This window comes from Mugil cephalus, chromosome 9, assembly GCF_022458985.1.
Source record: "Mugil cephalus isolate CIBA_MC_2020 chromosome 9, CIBA_Mcephalus_1.1, whole genome shotgun sequence".
NCBI lineage: Eukaryota > Metazoa > Chordata > Actinopteri > Mugiliformes > Mugilidae > Mugil > Mugil cephalus.
The window spans coordinates 5,921,148-5,942,865 of record NC_061778.1 but is presented as its reverse complement, the minus strand read 5'-3'; the positions used below and the strand labels follow the sequence as shown (position 1 = coordinate 5,942,865).

General features: G+C 41.6%; 1 protein-coding gene across 1 annotated transcript in view; it reads left to right on the top strand.

Annotated features, from left to right (window-relative positions):
- Positions 1-21,718, top strand: part of gbe1b (glucan (1,4-alpha-), branching enzyme 1b) — a 90,450-nt gene that overhangs the window by 25,369 nt on the left and 43,363 nt on the right. Inside the window, exons 8-12 of the mRNA XM_047594085.1 lie at positions 9,107-9,222; positions 9,941-10,068; positions 10,393-10,491; positions 17,926-18,036; positions 18,117-18,288. Coding sequence (XP_047450041.1) covers positions 9,107-9,222; positions 9,941-10,068; positions 10,393-10,491; positions 17,926-18,036; positions 18,117-18,288 — 626 coding nt within the window. The remainder of the gene's footprint in view (positions 1-9,106; positions 9,223-9,940; positions 10,069-10,392; positions 10,492-17,925; positions 18,037-18,116; positions 18,289-21,718) is intronic.

Here is a 21,718-nt window from a genome sequence, read left to right as displayed (position 1 = left end):
TATGAGCCTTAAAAGTTGGTGCTACCAGTTCTTACAAGTGTTCCAACATTTCTTGAATACTACCAACCCCCTCCGTTTGCATAGAAGTAGTGTTGGAACACACTGAGGTACCATGAAATTGTGAAGAAAGTCAAAGTGTCAGTGAGTACAGTTTCACTCTCAAAAGGCCCTCAGAAACCAGGGGAAACTCTTATAGGAAGAGACCTAGTAGACCCAAACCCCCAACAAAATCAGAGGACAAGTCCAAGCTATGCCAGTGGCCAACACAGTCTCCAGACTTTAACCCCATCGAGCTGGTTTGGGATAAACTGGACTGCAGAGTGAATGCAAAGCACCCGACAGGTGTCATGCATTTATGGGAACACAACTGAGAAGAATGTTCTGATAATTATCTGATTTACATTTTGCTTTATGAATTGATTCCATGTTTTTTTTTCCAGCTTTATTATTTTATTTCTTCTATGCTTTCATTTCAGAGTGAAATGAGGCATTAAACTGCATACATTTCAGTAAAAAAAAAAAAAAAAAAAAATGAAATAGTGGAGTGTTCTAAAACATTTGACCAGTAGTGTATATTGTCATCAGAATATGTTCTGAAGAGATGCACATTTTTAGCTGTGCATTGATACGTAACAGTAAAATCACTTCAGAGTAATTTTGGTGCATTAATGCCCAAACCCCTGAACCTATGATCAGTAAATACTATATTCTGACTGAAGTACATTTATAACTTTGTCCATAGCTGAAGTGCCTTGATCAAGCCCCTAAGACCTAAGCGTATGGATGGACAGGTTTAATGCAAAGAAATAATCAAAATACTATTATATTGTCATCATTATGGGTGAGAATGTACCTGCTGTACCAATTGGTGTCATTTACAACAACAAGTGCATTTAACCGGCACTGTGGGGCTTTTTGCTGATATGATGTTTATCACAACAGAAGAGGCAGAAACGCTAAGTGCTAACCGCAGCTCCAACTCCTCTCCGGAGATCATGCGGTGCATTTGAATGCAACATGTGACATTCAATGCTTGAAAGATGTTTCAAGCCCATCCCGGCTGCATCACATAAATAAATGTGTACGTTTGAAAACGAGGTTGATAAATGAGCTCTCCGGGTACAGAATTTAAAGTGAAACAGTATAAGCAGCATTTGATCAGGCTGATAAATGAGGCCAAATGGGAGCTGACATACCGCTCTTTATATTTTCTCACACTGTCTAATATGGAACGATGTGTTGAAGGTCAGAAGCGAGACAAGATCGCAAAAATGACAGATTATATCTCTCGACAAAACGACCATGAAGTCAGGTTCACTGTTGATCAGATATACTTAAGGTGCAGAATGTGCTATTAATAGCAATATTAAGTTTCCTCTAGTGATGTTGATTTTGACCTTTTTATACATTTGGCCAGGCAGGTGTTGGATTTCGATAGATGGGTAACTTTATTTATCCCAAGGGAAATTTGGAGTCCAGTAGCTTCATCACACAGTAACAGATATGAAAGATGTTACAGATATGTAAGTTATATAATCACATCGATGGATGGATGGATGGTTGGTTGGTTGGTAGGTAGTTTGTCTTGGAAAATCTTAGGGTTCTGTGCTAGGACCAATACTATTCACATTATACATGCTTCTCTTGGTCATTATTAGAACGGTATAAACTTCCATTGCTACGCAGATGATACCCAGGTATATTTATCTATGAAACCAGATAAAACTTGTCAGCTGGTTAAACTCGAAGCATGCCTTAAAGACATTAAAGCTTGGATGACATGTCAATTTCTACTTTTAAACTCAGTCAAAACAGAAGTCATTGTTATTGCAGAGATTCATTGTCTAATTGCCTGGTTTGTTTGGATGGCATTACGTTGGCCTCCAGTACTACTGTGGAAAACCTTGTTGTCGTATTTGATGACACGCTCCCCGTTGTTGTCGGGCCTGGACCTCCTGAAGTCCACTACCATCTCTTAGGTTTTAGCTGAACTGAACGAAACGAAGGCGGTTCGCTTCCGGAGTTGTTCACCACATTCTTGTACTCCTGCCCTTGTCCATCCCTGATACACCCCACAATTAAAGTGTCACCTGAGAACTTATACATATGACATGACTCTGTGTCGTTGAGGATAATGACTCAGTGATACGATGGTGGCAGGATTTGGTGTTGTCCATATTTTCTGCTAATTGCAAGAGTGTTTAAAAACATGAAAGGCCATAAATTATCTGGCTGTTCTCCGTCTCTGCCGGTGATTTGCCGTACACCAAAACTATCGATCGGTGTTGTCGTAGGCACGGTTAATTAGGTGTCTCTCTTGTCTCTGTAGCCAGAAAATGATCCCGGCACACATTAAAGAGGAACAGGCACTGTTGAGTCTGTCAAATGGCTTTTTGAACTGGCTTTTAATAAGTGTGAGTCAGTGTGCAGCAGCTTCCAATACATTATACAATGCTTAGTGTCAGGCATGGAGGCTATAATAAGAGAACAAGGTCCTTCTTTCATTAGTTATTGAAGCCTCCTTATATCAGAAGCACTCATTAGACATGGTGCAGACATATGCCACGACTGGGAGGCATATGAGGAGTCATTTGTAAAAGCCCAAAGGAGCTCTGCAAAGTCATTGCCAGTTCATCTGTCTTCTTTGCCTCTCGCAGAATGTTTGGACATGTCATTTGTGTCAAGCTTTCTGTTACTGTCTTTGGAAGGAAATGAACCTCAGAGGCTAGCCGCGAACAAAGTGCGAAACGCGGCCTGTTTTTAATCAAGCAGCCTCGCTATCAGCCGTCACAGTCAGACCATGATGTTCTTATTAGGTTGACAGAAGCTGACTGATGGAAGCTCTCCGCGCAGACATGCATTTTCCTTGTTGCTGCCTCTCCTGCTCTGCTTCCACTGCTGAACCTTTATTAAAGCACACCTTTTTTTTTGTTTGTTTTTTGTTGTATGTGTTCCACTTCAGCTTTCCCTCATGAAACATTCAGCTCAGTCTACAGAGAATGCTGTTTAGATAGATGCCTGCCTTCCAGGTTGTTAAGTTGCCTCTGAGTCAAATGTGTCTGCATTCAGTAACACAGCCGTCTGCTTGTAGAAAAGTGGTTTTTGCAGTTGCTGAATACCAACTTGATAGCTGAAGGACTGAGCTGCACCGAAACTATGTAAAGACATTAATACTGTACTCGTATTATGTCAAGAGATTCTTTTCATACTTGTCGCTTCTGTTTCTGCTGGATAAATTTAATTCAATAAATAATTAATACATTTTAAGCACAAGCACTGGATATGTATATAGCCTTTCCTAATCTTAAATAATCTCCTGTTCTAGCTCCTGTTTCCCCCCAGGGAAGCTCTGCGGGGAACAGCATCAGACAAGCCTTTGCTTGAAGCTATTCTTTGAGCCGAATTGTTCCAAATGTCCTTGAAACATCAATGGTATTTAGCTTCTATTTCGTCCAGCCGTCAGGATAACTGCCTGAACGTGCAAGGTGTTGCCGCATACACTCATCTGCTCTTTGCGCGTTGAGCAGCCAGGACATATCTGCATTATACATGGTCGCTGTTTCCTTTCTAAACCTTCTCAAAGACGTCAAAGTCACCCAAGCGACCGGGTGAATGGAGCCCGTGGTTGGGCAGGTACTGCGGGGAGTTGGCAAGCTGGAGAAGCCAAGCGTATTTGCAGATCTGGGCTTTCAGTAGTGAGTAGTGAGAGTTCTAAGAGGCTTGATGTGGGCGCGTTCCATAATCCCCCCCACCTCTCTCAGGATCATTTGCATCCATTTTTCATCAATCTTTGTGTGAATTCTTCAGATATGAAAAACAGACCCAGGGCCAGGCGTTTGAAGATCCCTTTTTTTCTTCTTTTTTTCCCTCCACAGTCTTCTTGGTGTTCTCACGCTGAGAGATTGGCCCCCGTGTTTGAGGACCAAGTTGCAGTGTTTCTCTCTTTGGCGAGATCATTCTGCTTGTGTTTTTATTTTGGTCAAATATGTGTTAATGATGAACATCTCTGTGCTCATTAATCTCGAATTAATGTGTACAAAAGGCGGCTTATAGATATTTACTAAATGAGATTAGCGCCGCTTTCGTTGTAAGTGTATTCTTCAGTGTGAAAATAAGGAGAATCAAGTCAGTCAGCTTCTTTGATGTGTGATATAAAGCTACATGCATTGATCGAGATGTTTTAAACCCTTGTAGCCACATAACAAGTGATGTTTTTTCCCAAGAATGTTTGTTGATTGTACATTTACTACACACATGGAAGGAAGACATGTAGGGAAGCGAAAGAATCACCCTGCTGACAAGTGGCATGCTTTTATTTTAAAGAAACAGAGCAGAAACCATCACAGAGGACGCTGAAAAAAAAATCCATCTCCATTTCCCTTTGGAGAATTCCTGTTTTTAAATACTTGGACCAACTTTCAGAGTGCACTCAGGGCCTTACTGTTTGATCAATCAATAAACTCACACTTGAAAAGTCAACTTGGACCCTGTTCGGTCATTTCACTATTTAGCACCCATGAGTTATTTCCCCTGCCCCGTCAAAGCACACAGCAAGGGGAAAGGGAGTTTTTCCCCTCTGGTGAGCTTCAGCTAATGAGCTCAGCTTAGCTGTAGGTGTGCAGGGCGGCTCGTTGGAGCTGCCTGTAGTGCTTGCAGTAGGTGCTGGATGGAGCCAGTGGTTAGGAACATAGCAGCTCCGCACCTTCATGCCCCTCAGCGCCTTAAAACTATCTGACAAATAGGAATAAATCCATGCCATTCCCAATAATACTGTGTTTCCTTTAGTGGGGTATTTTTTGTGAGATTGAAAATGTATTTTTTGCACTTTGCTTTGTACCTGTGCACTGCTGTGCTTCTTTCAAAATATATTTTCATCTTTAGTTTGATCATATTCATTATGAAGTAGACTTCACCGCTTTATAATAAAAGTTTAAATCATTATAAAAATGCTTAAATCCTATGTTTATGAAGGTGTAGGTTGTAGATTACATTGGAAATACATTTTGTAGTACATTGTAGTCTTTCTCCGGGTACTCTGGTTTCCTCCCACCTCCAAAGACATGCTTGTTAGGCTAATTGGTGACCCTCTATTGACCCTAGGTGTGAGTGTGAATGGTTGTTTGGCCCTGTGATGGACTGGCCACCTGTCCAGGGTGTACGCCGCCTCTCGCCCGATGGCAGCCGGGATAAGCGGTAGTAGAAGTTGAGATGAGTTATTGTAGTCATTTACTCGGCCACTGTCAGAGCTTTTCCTTTCCAGCAACGAGCTAGCAAACTGTTTCGTAACAGCCCTGGGATCCCGTACTAACCATGAAAGGAATGCCGCGTGCTGTAGCTCATGAGTCCCTGTGTTTGGTTTTACCAGCCCCAGGTACTGTTATTCCCTCAGTAAAGCCCGCAAGGCTGGCTGTTAGTCAGCTAACAAGCGAGCCAAGTTTGTCAGAAGCGTGCCTGAGATTTACGTGATTTTCTGGTCGGAATGATAGTAATGTTTAAATAACTTCAGTGATTATGCACGAGAACGTACACCTTCTGGAAATCCTGCCACTACTGAAATATGGCCCATTGGAGAAAACACCAAATGGGCAGAATTGGCTTGACAGACTGCCGCTGATTCCTGAAAGACAGCAAGTACAAAGTGATACTAATTACAGGTTGCTAAACATACAAACAGTCTCACAGGCAGCGGAATATCCCTCTCAGGATGCCAAGCAATAGCAGCTAGCTGCCAGGCAGCATAAAGATTGCCAGACAAATGGCAGATATCTAACAGGAAGCACAGAAATACAGGGACAGTCTGTCAGACCTCTCAATGAGAGTTTACCCAGCGAGGCAGCCAGTATTACCAGCCTGCTGGAAGGGCTGCTAACAATGTGGTACAAAGTATAGAGATGTGTTTTTACCGGCACATAGCACGCATCTGCATTTCAGGACCAGCACAAAGCCGTTTGGCTAATTGAACAGTGTTTTACTGGATTCCACCTTTCAATGATGAATTCAGCCACTGACCACATAAATCAAGCTTCAACCGAGTAATGAGAATTTATCGTAGTTTACACTCCTGTCAGTGTCTCTGGCTGCAGGAATGGTAGAAAAGTTTGAACCGCGTTAAATGAGGCACCTCATTTGTCCTTTTTGGTCCAACGAATGCACACCATCCATCAGGGTGTCACGTGTTGTCGTTTGAGCCTCACATTTCTCGCGGAATGACCTGTCAGCTTCTTAAATTTATTTGGTCTTATCTGCAGCTTACCTGTGATGTTGAGAAAACAGGGACTTAAATCTTTCTTTCATCCATCATGACAAGTTGCCTTGACAACCCTTTATGCAAAATTGACTTGGGGAAGAGAAAAAAAAAAAGCACGTTTTAATACCGGTTCAGCTTGAAACAAATACCAAAATATGGGTCACAGTCATGGTCGGCTCAGGGAGGACAAGGCTCGGGTGACAGGCAACTAAATATGAAGTCATTTTTTTTCCTGTGGTGGCTTTTCTAAGAGAGTGTGCCTGCAGGTAAAACAGCAGCATGTATGATAGATTACCTTATCTTACTCTACAAGCAGCAATATTAGAGCTTTACTCTATTAGAACTCCCTAACCGGGTTTCACTGTCTTTTCTCAGCTTTAGTATGGGGACTGTGTAATATGCAATTTGCTTTTGTATTAACACTGCAGACCGAGTGATAACTTCATTGAGCTGCATGGACAAGCCGTGTATTGCATCTGGTACAGGGATCTAACTTTCTCAGTGTAATTGGACTTGATGATGAATGGCATTGTGGGTCCTAATGTGGCAGTATGGTTTCATCTTGGGCCTCTGGCTCTGACTGGCTATTATCTCCGTCCCGTGAGGATACATTGTGTCTGAGCCTTTGTTGGCTCTGCGCAGTGGAGTGGAGGACCTAATCTATTTATCACAGGGTCTGCGTGACCACCCAGCCAGGATATCGGATCATACCAGCCTCCCCTGTGCTTTTCCTCTGGGGAGGCAGGAAGCGCCGATGTAACATGCAGCTTCACACCTGTCAAACAGCGCTGGTGTTGGTCATCCCCAAGGAACGGAGCGCACAAGGAAACGCATTTAAATGCATTTTGTGCCATGGCTTTCTCGGCCAAAAGACTGGGAAATTTTGTCTCTTGTAACAGAGGATGTAATCCTCCACCGTGCTGCTGGCGTGTCCAGTGGATTCATCTGTGTGTGTTTTTGCTTTTGAGAACAAGAGTCGTCTAGTGTTTAGGTGGAATTCTGCAAGTTTGAGATGTTACTGAAGTGCTGTTGAAGCATGAATCTGAGTCTCCACTGCTTCACCGGTTCTTTGACGTGGTAAAACTGCATCATTCAAAGTAAAAAAAAAAAAAAAAACACTATTCAGTGTGGTGTTGGAACTAAAAAAATTTAAAAAATTGTATCGTAACTTTCCTCATTTCATTAATCTAATTGAATCAAGTTTTTAATCTGTGCACATGCACTATCCAGAGCTGATGAGCTGAATAAACCATAATTCAGTATTACATTCACATTTTAATTGAGTGAAATTGCTGAGACAAATACACATCACAAATTCCCCCAGAGTGGTCCGACAAGAGCTTTTTCAGTAACATATTGCATCGGCCTGCAGTGTTGCCTGCCAGTCTGTGTAGTCTTTGCAGTCAACATTTTTCAGGTTGAACTGATTTAGAGATTAAGTTGGGACCCCCTACCTACTGTATGTGTATTGTGTATACACAATGTGTATTGTACTAAACTCTGCTTAGCGCTAATGCTGACTGAAAGATAACGTCTTGTGTCTCCATTTATCCCTTTACTAAAATATGTTTGGAGTCATGTATTTATTTAAAGAAATTTAAATTTGTGGGGGAAAATTACCTCCGCACGACCTCCACGGACCCCCTGTTGAAGACCTGTGGTGCAGTAGTGTATTGTGTTCGATTGTTGTTGTACACATACTTAAATGAACCTCAGGAATTCAAATTATCTTTTACGAAACTTCTGGGTGACCAGTATAGTATCGTGTACCAATTAATCACATAAACAGAACTTGCAATATTAAGCTCATGGGTATTGTTTTATACACTATACTCATACTGTCGGAACTGAGTGTTGGAAACATCTGTGTTGATAATTTGAGCCTTAGCAGAGGCAGCAGTTCACATTTAATCAGTGTCACGAATGTGTCATGAGCCTCACATCCCCGGTGCTCTGCTGCTGCTGCTGCTGCTGCTACTTTCCAGGATGGCATCCATGTGTATACAGTGTTTCATTTGGTGCTCGTTATGCACATCGCACAGAGACAACCAAATATTGAGTTTTAACTGAAGTTACCATGGAAACGCACCGCCGAGTTGGAAGAGTTGAGGTGTGTAGTGTACTTTGCCTTGAGTGGCTGTTCAGAACCGGATGACTCTCCCAGTCAGGAACGGGAACCGGGAGCCATTTATGGAATCCTCCTCCTCCTCCAGCCTCCGCCAACACAGTCCGGCCAACAGGCACAGCGAGCGCTTCCGTGCTTTGTTGCACACCTTGAGTTACACAGCGAGTTCCGCGTTCACATTCACATAGTTTATTGGTTTCACACATTTTTTTTTTCTCGAGTATTTGCCCCCTTTCTTGTAGAACAGAGGAGCCGGTCATACGTTGGAGTTGAAGCGGTTTATCTCATCCTCAGGAGAGCGAACTCAATTCCCCCTGCACGCCATTTGTTGTTTGCCCAAGAGTGGCATGAAATCTGTTCAAATATGCAGGGAGGGGCCGGGCTTTACAAAACGCTTGCCCAGTGGTCATGAAAGCGATCTGATGGAAATCATCAAACTTTCCCGTGTACCGTAAGCCCACTGATCTCAAAATTTGATAAGTGGATATGTGAGGAAAACCTTCCCTTTCTCTGCAGTGTAGTTAATGAAAACGCTGTCTACTGTCACAGACGCCTCATCTCCAACATAATGGGGCTTTGGTTATCAATATGTGAATGTCCTGTAGCGGTTAATCTCTGCTGCCCAAAGTGTGTGATGAGATGTGTGAATAATTCACAGCTTCTTGTTTATCTGACCTTGAATGTGTGTGTGTGTGTGTGTGTGTGTGTGTGGACCTGTTTGTGTGTTTTTCTAGCTGGGAAGTGCTGCGGTTCCTGCTGTCAAACCTGCGCTGGTGGATGGAGGAGTACTGCTTTGACGGCTTTAGATTTGACGGCGTGACATCTATGCTGTATCATCACCATGGCATCGGTAAGACTTTGGGTTTGTGTGCACATTGGATTCCAGGACCGGGTAGTGTGCGTTGAGCCTATCATTCTGCAGCACGTACCATGGACTCCTGAGGGTTAAGAAATAAGCTGAGTTTTTTTGAGACTTGTCCCGCACGTCGTGTGGCGAAAGGCACGCTTCAATTAAAAAAAACAAATCAAATATAAAGATGCAAAACTGTTAGCTAACCGACACACCTGTGTGTCAGTATGGGTGTTTAAGGGCACAGGAATATTGAAAAAAAACAACAACAAATTCTAAGAACTTTGTTAAAAATTAATTAAAGGAAGTCATGGGATTTGATTGGTGGGGAAAAAGAAGCCTGAAAGGAAGCACGGATTGTTAACAAACTAATTTTAACGGTTGCTTATGTCCACCTGTAATAATTACACAAACAATTACACATTTTAAGTGGAAATTGTATAAGAAAAGTCGGCGCTAGAAGCAGCGCAGTCTCAAATTTGCATGTCATGTCATCACAAATCTCTCTTGTGTTTGCACTAGTTTCTAATCTGATCATCTTTATCAAGCATGAAGATTACTATTATATCTTAAGGACAGCAAATAAATATGTCAGAGATGAAGTAAAACACTTTCAGAAGTTAAAAAACAATCTCGGGAACGAAGGATTTTTTTTTTTTTTCGGGTAGAAAATCTGATGAGTGTTCTCTGTCTGTCTGTGTGGGTGTTTACTCCTCAGGCGCAGGCTTCTCGGGGGACTACAGCGAATACTTTGGCCTACAGGTGGATGAGGACTCTTTGGTTTACCTGATGCTTGCCAATCACATTCTTCATACCCTGTATCCTGACTGTATCACCGTTGCAGAGGTAAATAAATGAATAAATAAAGCATCCCCAGCGTCCACTTACAATAACTGCAGTATCACTGCCCACTAATATGCTGTCATTAATTAAAAGCACATATTAGTTAAATGAGTGATCTATTTCCACTGATGCAGTAATGAGGTTATGCAAAAATAATTGCAAAACATGTAAAAAGTGTGTCATTTTTTTTTTCCTTTTTTTGTCTGTGGTGTAAAAACAACCTTTTATCATGCAAGCTGCGGAGTGGTATTGATGTGATCTTGGCTGACTGAGAAAGAACATGTGAAGAGAGAAAATGTGATATTAAATAGTGAGACTTCTCCGCAGGATGTGTCAGGGATGCCCGCTCTCTGCAGGGGAGTGGAGGAGGGAGGACTTGGGTTTGATTACCGTCTGGCTATGGCTATTCCTGACAAGTGGATTCAGGTAAGGTGGAAAAAAAAAACTTCTTTTAAATCTTCGTGGGCCTTTGTTTTTCTTTCCTCCCCACTTTCTTTTACAGGCACTATAGACCTCCTCTCCTCCTCACGCAGAAACTTCTCCGTGAGCCGCAAATAGATAAAAAAGCATTTTCAAAAACAGGGATGAAAGAGAAAGGGAGTGGCGGGGAATGTTAGCAGACATTCCTGGGGTAAAGCTGAGCCTACTTCTAAGCTTTTGAGCCTTTTAAGCATCGTGCACGCTGTTGTTCTCCGGTGTAACTTGAATGGACGATGAGGCTTGCTACGCCTACAAACTAGATGCAGCGTGCACAGGGGAAAACAGTACAAACTCAGCTGAATTCCAAGATAGAGGAGTCCACTATAAACGGCTGAATCCTTGTTTTGCACTTGCACAGCACACTCCGTGACCAAGACATGCTACAAATGCCTGCACAGTGAGCTTACATGTAATGGAACAGATCAGCTGTGTGATATAGAACGTCTTTGTGAAGATCATAAGGATCTAATTTTTTAATCCGTCTTAAGTAAGGCAATAAACATTAAATACCCAACAATATCCCACAATAACACGTGTCTGTACAGGATTCCATGAATTCTCTGTACTTTAGTGTCTGTTTGCTGGTTTCTATACGTGTCAAGAGCATCTGATCTGCTTGTGATTTTTTGGCTTTATTCACCTAGAGCGGCAAGAAGTGGGTTTATCGAACTAAAGAATGTCTTCTTTTATTCCTCTTCTAATAAATATTTCTTCTTTTTTTTTCTGCCTTTATCCTACCCGCTGAGCGAGTGGGAAGGTCATTATTTATCTGTCCATAAATGCATTTGACATATGCATTCACGATGACCTTTTTCTTGGATCTGCATTTTTCTGTTTTTCCCTTCATGTGGATCTGTATTTTTCTTGTGAGCTGGATGAAAGAGAGGGTTAAATAATGTTAACGTGGAGGTCGTCTAGTCATCGACCCAGGCAGAAATTATTTTTGTGATGCTTTTTCCGTACACTGGTACGGGCGGACGGCTCTTCTACGTACATTGAAATGTATATTTCACATCGTCGTTCACTCTCAAATGTGTGTTCTTTGGGTAGCGATAGATAAAGAGCATGCATTCATTTGTGGAGATTATCTTGCTAAAAAAATTTGAGGAAAATTGTTTGTCAGAAATCTTCTTTCAATTTAGTGCAAAAAAAGCTTTGGGATGTCTGTCTGCATCACTGCACTTGCTAAAAATGTGACTTTGAAAAGTAGAAATGGCTCAACTGATAACTAATTTTTACTTTTTTCTGCTGGACTTTATAGAAGAGTGATGTCTGATGTCAGGGGCTTGTCTGTATTTTCCTGAAGGTTATCACCATTTATGTCACACGGCGTAAGGAACAGCTCTTTGCTTTGTTGCTTTGAACGTAAAAGCTAGCTAATGTGTTCACTCAAGTGCAAAATAAAAAAAAAACTTTCAGAGAAATGGCTGCTCAAGGAGAGACACTGAACGGCTTTCTGTCTGGCAGGTGCCTACGCAGCATAGCGTTGTATGAACGCGCATGTTGTTTATCAGGACTCGTGCAATGTATTTTCTTTCATATTCTGCTAATGCCAAGTCACATCAGCATGTTAGGTGGGATGATAACTTTGCAAAAACAACTTAAATATTTAATGCCAGTGCTAAAATTGTGCATTCTCTCACCAGTCGCCAAGTGCAAAAATGATAACAGCACCCGGTGATGTGTTACCACCCGACGCTGCTGCTTCAGACTGGATGGGACATTCTGGGCACCAAATATTCTCAGTTCTACCGCAACAGCAGCTGAAGCACCCTTTAGCTCGGCACTCCAGCCCAAACTGCCTCTGTGAAAGCACTTAATGGTCCACAATGGGAAAACATTGTTTAGAACTGTTCAGCCATCAGGTATGAAAGTCCATAACTGCGCGATGTTGAAGCCAACTAGCACAGTGGAAGTACGCACATACCCATCCGTCCACGCAAAGAAAAGAAAAAAAAAAGGTTATTAGGGATTTGTTTATCTGCATGTTCCTGATGTCTCCGACGTCCTGACGTGTGTTTTTCAGTTTTTCAGTCTTATTTTGAAGAAACTTGTACCTCCTCTGGAGTACTTTGATCAGTTTACAGCACATGAGATCTGTACATAATTTATTTTCCTGCCCTCCCTTGGAGTTCCTTCAAAGCCTGTATTAATAGAAATGCCTCCCATGTATTGTCAGAATGTTTTTAGGAAATAAGCAAGTATTACTTTTAAAAAAGTACATTTTTGCAGGAGCGCACACAGACAGGCAGGCAGCAGGTTTCCTCTGGGGACGTGTCAGTCTGTTTCGGGCCGGCCGGTGGTTGAATGTAGAATGTTTTGTTTTCTCGCATTTGAGGAAAAATGCTGTTTGCTGAATGCCTAAAAAGGGCCTCATGAAAAGCTGTGCCTTTTTTTATCCAATAGCCTGCGCTGAAAGTTCTATTTACTCACATTTTGGTGGAAAAGCAAAGCCGAGCGTGTGACCTCGGCACAGCGTGCGTCCTCTCGACGCTACAGTTTCTTGTGTTTCTCGATGGGGGAAGTCGAGGCATCGTTAATCAAGTCTGTCTCCCACAGTGGTGGGTTTTACTCAGTGGTGGGGATGGAGGGAGGAGACGAGGGGGGAAGAGGAAGGAAGAGAGGAAGAAGGGGAGCGAGAAAGAAAGAGAGAGTCCCAGACTTGACCTTCCTCTGTGATACTAGCTGTGCAGCATGCAGCGCTGTACCGTGGAGGTTTCGCAGGATTATCCTCGGGACTCCTCTGGAGAGACTGCTGCTGCTGCTGCTGCTGCTTTTAGGTTCCAAACAATATTGCTGCCAACGCAATATTTGTTTAGATGCTCCTTCTGGTTGGATTTTTTTCAATTAAGTGCACTGCCTCCCCGAGGAGACTTGACGCCATGTGAGTCGTCAAGCTGGAGGAGAGCAAGTGAGCAGCGAAATCCTTGTATTTCTGTGCAGGGAAGCATTCATATGAATATGCCTTGGTATAGTCAGTGAAGTGCACTCAGGGCTAGCCTTGCCTCTCCTCACAGAGTGTCAATTAGGGAGGGATTTGAACGGACTGAAGTGGAGCCTCCAGTGAGGTGTGTGTTGCAGCGAGGGAGACGTGGAGCGGGGAGAGCGGGCATTCAGGAAGATAGACAGAGAGAGTGGAGGAAACGGGAGGAAGGGGAGACAAAGACAGAGCAACTGAGCTTATTTATAGATTCACATGTGTGCACAAGTGAATTTCTCCCAGTTCCTCGGCTGGGGCCTCACGCTGCGTTCCGTCCTCAGTACGACTGATTGATATGACTCATTTACTGGCTGCAGAAGGCTGTAAGAACCAACAGACTGTGGAAAATTAAGATATCCTAATGAGAGGGCCAGATAAGGCGCACAGCACAAGTTTGGATGATTCGATCTGATTATGACCATAAAATGCTGTCACTCCTAATGGATAATGTCACAAAAGCCCTCTAATTTAACAAGCACCCTTCCCTCCAGCGACAATAGATTGAGATGTAATTGAAACAATTAGAGGCGGAGGAGGTAGAGGGCTCTGTGGCGGCGGCGGCTTGCGTAAGGGAAGGCGACGCATTGAGCTCTCTGGCATCCCTCTGCTTCTCTCAGCTGTTCAACTCGAATGACCTCCGAGTCAATTGTCCCAATTTTTGTTTCTCTTCTTCCATTTACTTTAATTGAATGAAAATATCAGTCCGCACAGCTCTCTCCTTATTAGTTTCAGGGTTGGAGGAAAAAAAAAAAAAAATCCATTTCTGGTCTGCATACTTTAGTCCGTCCGTCATGCCAGAAACACTTTCAATTAACATGACTTAATAAAATTCAGGCTGCCGGGCAGGCAATGATGAACCTCAGCTTGTTTATGTAAACATGTCAGCGCCAGCCTTTAAAGGGCCCCCGCTTCTTTGACCTCCTCCGCCGATGTCACCCTGCGCTCGCCTGCTACGGCGGAGGCACCATTACAGTTTCATCCCGCTTTATTTTATTACCTAATTGCACTCCGAGGCCGCCCTTGTATGCTGTTAACTGGCGGTGCAGGGTTTCTTTAGCGAAGGTTCTTTTGCAGGAAAAGCTGTGAGGTGATCTAAGGAGTGACTTTAAGCTGAGCCGTAGCCCACGGCGTTGACATTTCTGTGGGCGAAAAGTTCATCAATTTCTGAAAGTGTAAAAAAAAAAATATATATATATATATATAAAGAAAGGACGACATTAGCTTAATCCGTGGGGTTGAGTGGCGCCCGCATTCTTCTTCGCTCACCTCCGAGGGCAGAGCTGTACGTGCGGAGAGACGATGTACCCATAGCAACACAAACCAGTAAATGTGTCTGCGGAGACAGGTGAGGCGGGATGCTCGGGCCTGCCACCAAAAATGTAAAACAAGAGCTTTACACTAAACTCATCTCTGCCCCCGAGTCCTTCCCTTCGCGGTGCCACGGCAGCAGAAGAGAGGCTCTTGAATCAGTCACAGCATGTCAGCGGCAGTGAGATGACCTCATCCTCCGCTGCGAGATTTTTTTTTTTTTTTTTTTTTTTTTTAATTTTATTTCTGGCTCTGCCTAATTAATCTGGGCACTCTGGTTGGCTCCTGACAGCAGGCTTGTAAAGTAAGATTTGTGCACCGCTCATTATCATTGATGAAGTGGAGTGTCAGTGGTGCCAGGAAGCTCGGCTGGTCGGGGCTGATGTGGGTGAGCTGGTGGTGGGGAAGTCGTCAACCCATTCACTCCTGTCTTCGCTCCGACAGTCCCGCTCGCAGATTAATTGCTCCCAGGCCACTTTTGCGGTTGAATTGAATTGTAATGATTCATAAGGAAGTGTAAAATGTCTGATTGTACGTTGATGTGGACGGTGCCGAGCGGCTCTCGGGGGTATATCATGTAGATTCAGTTGTTCCACTTTCATGTTGGAGATGGTGGTGGAAAAAAAAAAAACAAAGCCAGGCTTAGGAGGATTTATTTCGTTTCATAAACTTTGTATTATAGTGTAATTTGCTGTAGCGGTATATTGTACATGGTGGTTAGCACTGATGCCTCAGAGCAAGAAGCTTCCGGGTAGGGCAGGGCGGTATGACCAAAAATGTATATCAATGTATTTTTCTTCATTTTCTCCCGGTTGAGAAAGGAATTAATGCAGGAGATTGACTAAGGATGGATTATTTTACTGTGATGATGAGTAAATATTGTAGAATAATTCCACACTAGTAGTAAAACAGGTGGGCATGACCCCGTGTTAGCATTGCCTGTTGATGTGGAAATCCGGGGACATTTACAGCTCTGAGATAAAAAAAAAATATTAAATGTTATCAAGATGAATGAAGAAGCAGGGGCAATAACAGTTTCATTTATTTTGACATATTTATTCATATTTAAACATATTTAAACTGCTATGTCTGTAATGTCAATAGCACAGCAACCAGTTAACTGTAGTCTGCGCACAACCTTTCTTTTCCTCATTCGTAAAAAGCAAACACCGGGGACACTTTCGGGGGCAAAACTGTGACTGTCCCCAGAAATCGGGAACATCTGGTCACCCTAAAAAACCCAAACAATGGATGTGACACCTTTTTTTTTTTTGCACAAGTCCTTTTCGGTTATGCTGGTTAATTTTGTGGAGCTTTCCATCTTCACCACACCTCGCATACACTGGTATGCTGGTACATAACAAAAAATAAATAAATTATATGTATACCAGAATTTGGTATACCGCCCAGCTCTAGTTCTGGGTTCTCTCTGGGTTCTCCTTCTACTTCTATCGCCGTCCAAAGACATGTTACTCCAAGCCTCCAGAGGACAAGCAGCTACAGAAAATTACAGGAAATGAATGAATGAATGAGTGTATTGTACATGGTGCCGCCTTTGGTGTTATATAGATGTGCCTTGAGAATGCAAAGCAAGTATCTATGATCCATCTGCCTTCATTTATGAGGAATTTCATTTTAAACTGTACATAATTAACACCTATACTATATTCAGGTGTGATCCTGACAAACCCTGAAACTTGAACTACAGTATAATGGCATTAATTCTGTGGCATAAATTGCATGCTAAAGTTTGAATAATTCACATATTTATAAATATGTTGAATGCAATTATATGTCCTTATTCTTAGGTCCTTACATCTCCATTAAGTTTACTGCATTTAACATCATGCGCACATGAACATTGTATTGAAACCTAAAGCTTTTCTGAAGATAATGAAGATAAACTTCATTTTAGAGTTATCATTTTGAAATAATTCAAATGCATCTGCACACAACAAAAACTTGTTAGATTTTACAGTTGCTGATGTGTATTTTAAAACCAAAGAATTGCCACCAGGGTTTAGCTTGAGGATCTGATTAAGGACTGTATTTAAGGTCATACGGAGTTAAAAGTTCCGTTGAGTTGTTAAGCGTGTAGATGATATCGTACATTGCTGACTTTTCAGTGCCAGTGGCGATGACTAATGTGGCCACACAAGGCTGAGGTGAGGAAGAGTGAATGTGAACAGATGGTGATCTATAGAGCGGGATAGCCTCTATTTAGGTGGACCAGCCAGTTCATCTCAGACATATTGATCGGCACAATTTACTCTCTTTACTCAGAGGATTATGGCTCTGTAGAGTAATATAAAGGTTTCCTGACATGTCAATCAGCTGTCACTGCCAATTCCACCGAGCAGACTTCAGTCTGTCACTGAAATGGGTTTGCCAACTCCCTCACCAGTCAGACAGGCTGCATGTCTATTACCAAGGGTTCTTGGAGGGCATAAACTCCTTCTTTTTCAATTTAGAAATGATATTGATACTGTGGCTTTCTGCCGTCTCTCTTATTTATTAAATCATCCCTTTGCCACCGCAGTTCAGATGATTATTTTCACTCTGCCCTCAACTATTATTTGCTTGTGTACCTTTTAGTGATTAGAACCAGTTGGCGGGCTGTATAGCAGCACTGTGTGGGAAGATGTGCTTTGGATGCATGTTTTGGTGACCTCCCTGTTTCCCTCTGACCTCTGGAAATGACTTCTTTGGCAGGAAGTGTGCATGTAGGCAGGCCAGCAGAGGGGCATTGATTCTATGGTTGGATTTATTGTTGAATCCCTCCGTTTGGATGAGAGGCTCTGACCTTGCCCATCTCAGGTGGAGAGAGCTGATGCCTTACTACCCATGGGCTGCAGTGAAGTTATTAAAAACTCCATTACCACGATTCAAAGGTAGACATAACTCACAGCGCGGATATAGAGATGTCAAAACAGAGATTGATCTGAGAAGAAGTGTAACCCAGAGAAAACTTGGGTAGAAGGACTGCCAGAACTGAAATACTGAGCTTTAGGCATCAGTCAGAGCCTGGATAGTTCTCACAGCTACACATCTATCACACTCTTTTTCAATAACCCCTCTCTGTTACTCTGTAGATCCTGAAGGAGTTCAAGGATGAGGAATGGGACATAGGGAATATCGTCCACACACTGACCAACAGACGGTACGGGGAGAAGTGCATAGCCTATGCGGAAAGCCATGATCAGGTAGGCTGGTTATGCCATCTCGCTTTACAGATGCTGCGTTATCTCCAGTGTGAATGATGAAACATGACCAACCTTTTCAGGCGCTTGTTGGCGATAAGACTCTGGCCTTCTGGCTCATGGATAAGGAGATGTACACCAGCATGAGCTCCTTAATTCCCATGAATCCCATCATCGACCGTGGCATTCAGCTGCATAAGATGATCCGCCTCATCACACATGGTCTTGGTGGAGAAGGCTACCTCAACTTCATAGGTGAGTCATGAAGAGTTGCACATAAATTTTGGTTTATTCCAATAGGCTGCCCCGGCAATAGCAAACAAAAGAAAAAAAATTGTTATCTATGTTAAATAGGTGTATTTCTTCTTGTCAAAATATACTGAAGCACAGCAATACATGGTAAATTGAAGTATTTTTCTTTTATTTTCAACTATAGAATGTCTCATAAAACAAATTCAAGTGTTTATGGAACATGCGAGACTTGTCCAGTGTAGGCACAGTCTTGCTGCATCACTGATTTTACTTTCTGTCTCAAAAATCTTGGAAAAGATGAATCTACATCAACAACAACATATTATATAAACACCAATATGACTTCTGTAAAAAAAAATATATATATATATATTCCACTGAGTATGCAATTACACAGCTTGTAAATTATGTATCATCGGCTCTTGATAGTAAGAAATTTGCCCTAGGAGTTTTTGTGGACCTGAGTAAAGCCTTTGATACGATTAGTCATGATATACTGATTGCCAAACTCAACAGATATGGAGTGGAGGATACTGCCTTGAAACAGTTTACTAACTACCTTGTCAACAGAGAGCAATATGTGCATCTGAATGGTTTTTCATCTAAAATCTTATTTGGTGTCCCTCAGGGATCAATCCTAGGCCCTTTATTATTTTTAATATATATAAGTAATTTGGCTATATCATGTACTAACCTTCCACCAGTATTGTTCGCGGATGACACAAACCTCATTGCGTCTCATGAGGATTTCAACGCTCTAATTAGAATTGTTAACGAGAAACTAGCTACTTCAATTGAATGTTTTCAATTAAACCAGCTAACCCTCAATGTGCAAAAGAGCAAATTCATGATGTTTTGGAATGTTAATAAATGTTATGCTAAAGAGCAAGGTGAAATAATGTAAAAATTGAGCTAGTTTTGTAGGAATTATCACTGATCGCAATCTAAACTGGTCCAGTCATCGAAATTACTACCTATTGACAAAGTGAATGCATACATTTTTATATAGGAAACAAGATTGTCCAAACAGCCTTCAGAACTTATTTATCTCCACCTCAGATATTCATACATAACGAGACGCAGTAACAACAATGTATTCTTACCGCGTACATGCACATCAAGACACCAGTTTAATATTACCTTCAGAGGTCCTAAGCTATGGAATCAATTAAATCCACCACTGAGATCTATGTCCTCTCATACTGCTTTTAAAAAGCATCTGGAAAAAAATATCTATTATCTACCTGAACCCTCGCTCATCCTTTTTTGATAGATTTTGATGTTTTTTTTCCCTTCCCACTGGTGATCTAAGTAACTTTATTTTCATTGCTTCTCTTTCTTTTGCAATCATATTTATTTTTTACTTTTTTGTTTGTTTGAGGTACTGCAGGGGTTCACAAAGTCTTCGGTTGATTAGACATTTTATATGTGTGTATATATATATATATATATTTTTTTTTTATTTAATATTTATTATTTTAATTTTCCCCACAAATTCTGATTTCTTTAAATACACATTAACATGCATCCAATATATGTTAGTAAAGGGGATAAATGGAGTCAGAAAACTTTACCTCCCCTCTAAATATTGCATATGTTTGAAATGAAAAAGAATGTAATTTAAACCTGTGTATTAAAATATTAATATTGTATATTTATAAATAGCACTAGGCCAAGTTTAATATAGAACACATATAGTAGGTAGGGGGTTTCTTTCCTTTCCTTCCTTGATCCTTGGCCTGAAAAACATTGAAGACCCCTGCTGTACCTGTCAAGGTTTCATTCCCACCTTGCACAGATTTGTAACAATATTTGTGCTAAACCAATAAACTAAACCAAACTAAAAGGGCCGCTTAGCTACCTCTAGTGTCAAAGAAAACTAACTTTAATGTCAAATGATCCAAGGCTGTGACAGGAGGATAGCTGTGAATGGTATGTTGCCATAAAAATCTGGATGCGAGTTATTACGATCGTCTCATTTAATACATAAATATGTCAGAAAATCGCCCGAACACATGCCTGTAGAAAAAGCAGGGATCTGAGCAGGGAAACACTAACGTCAGTAGCAGCGTTTCCATTAGTTTTTCGCAAACTAAAAGTGATATTTCTGAAATTTCAATTGCGTCTTCCATTGTTTTGCGAATGAACTGCAACTCCCATAACGTCTCGTCTGGCGATATCCCATAATTCTCTTAAATTCTCATCACACAACATTTCACTTTGAGGAAGATGGACTTAAAATGATGACTTAAAATCTGGGTGATTTCCGTCCGTATTGGAATCTGCACAGTGGGGCAGTATTCAATGGGACATGGGCTTGGTGCTTATATGACCACATTCAGATGTGACAGTCTGCAACAGTGAATGTCACTGACAGCTGGCCAGACACTGTGGAAGATGTGATAGATAAAAAAAAAAATCCTTATACCTTATCCTTATTGTCTGCAGTTTAATACTGCTTGTTACTACACCTGTGGCATAATTTAGAGTTTGGGTAATTTGTCGACAGAAACTGAATTTATTATGACAATCACTGAATTTGAATGAGCTACGAATTGCCACAGATATATTTTTAAATTAAGTATGCATATATTGTTTTAACCAATGGTCAAACAGACATGTTAAGCAATACTCTAAGAATTGTTTTCACGAATCAATCATTTCATTGAATTAATCGGTTAAATAAATACCCTAAATGCTATTTTCTTTAATGCCATTTTATGCTCATCACGCCTGTTCAGCTTTCACATCATGTTTCATCTCACATGACAAATCAGGTCATACCATTTGATTAGGCCGTGCGATTGCGATTTGGTGACATTGAAAGGCTGAACAGTAAAGAGGTGATCAAGGTCCTCACGACTGTGAGGCAGCGCCCTTGTGTTTGCCTCATTTTTTATTAAAACCCGGCAGAGGAGTCATGTCTGATCCCTCTCATGTACTTTATTCGACCTGAATTTGAACTTCTCCCCTTAGGCACACGCAGCAATCCCCAAGTATCCTCTGAACAGATATAAATACGCATTTATTCTCCTGTCCGTCCAAGTCTTACACAACAACAAGCAGAAACAGGCTTCTGGATAAATATTTAATTGATAAGGCTGTCCCTACTGTCTTCGCATTCCCCACTGTTTGAGGCATTATGTGTTTAGCTGTCATTTATTTTTGTCTATCCTTGTGTCAGATGCATTTTTTTCTTTTTTTTTTTTTTAGTTTTGGAGTAAAACCTAAAACCATATTTCACATTTTCACTGATAACCATTTTCAAATTTGTGAAGGCGCGATATAAATGAAAGTCTCTTACATATTTTCCATTCGGTTAAAGTGCTCAGCGATGTGATTTGTGATATTTCTTTTATGAAATACATCTCTGGAATAGATCGCTGCCAATGAGTTAAGGCTGATGATAAGCATCAAAGGAGCTGTTTGAAGT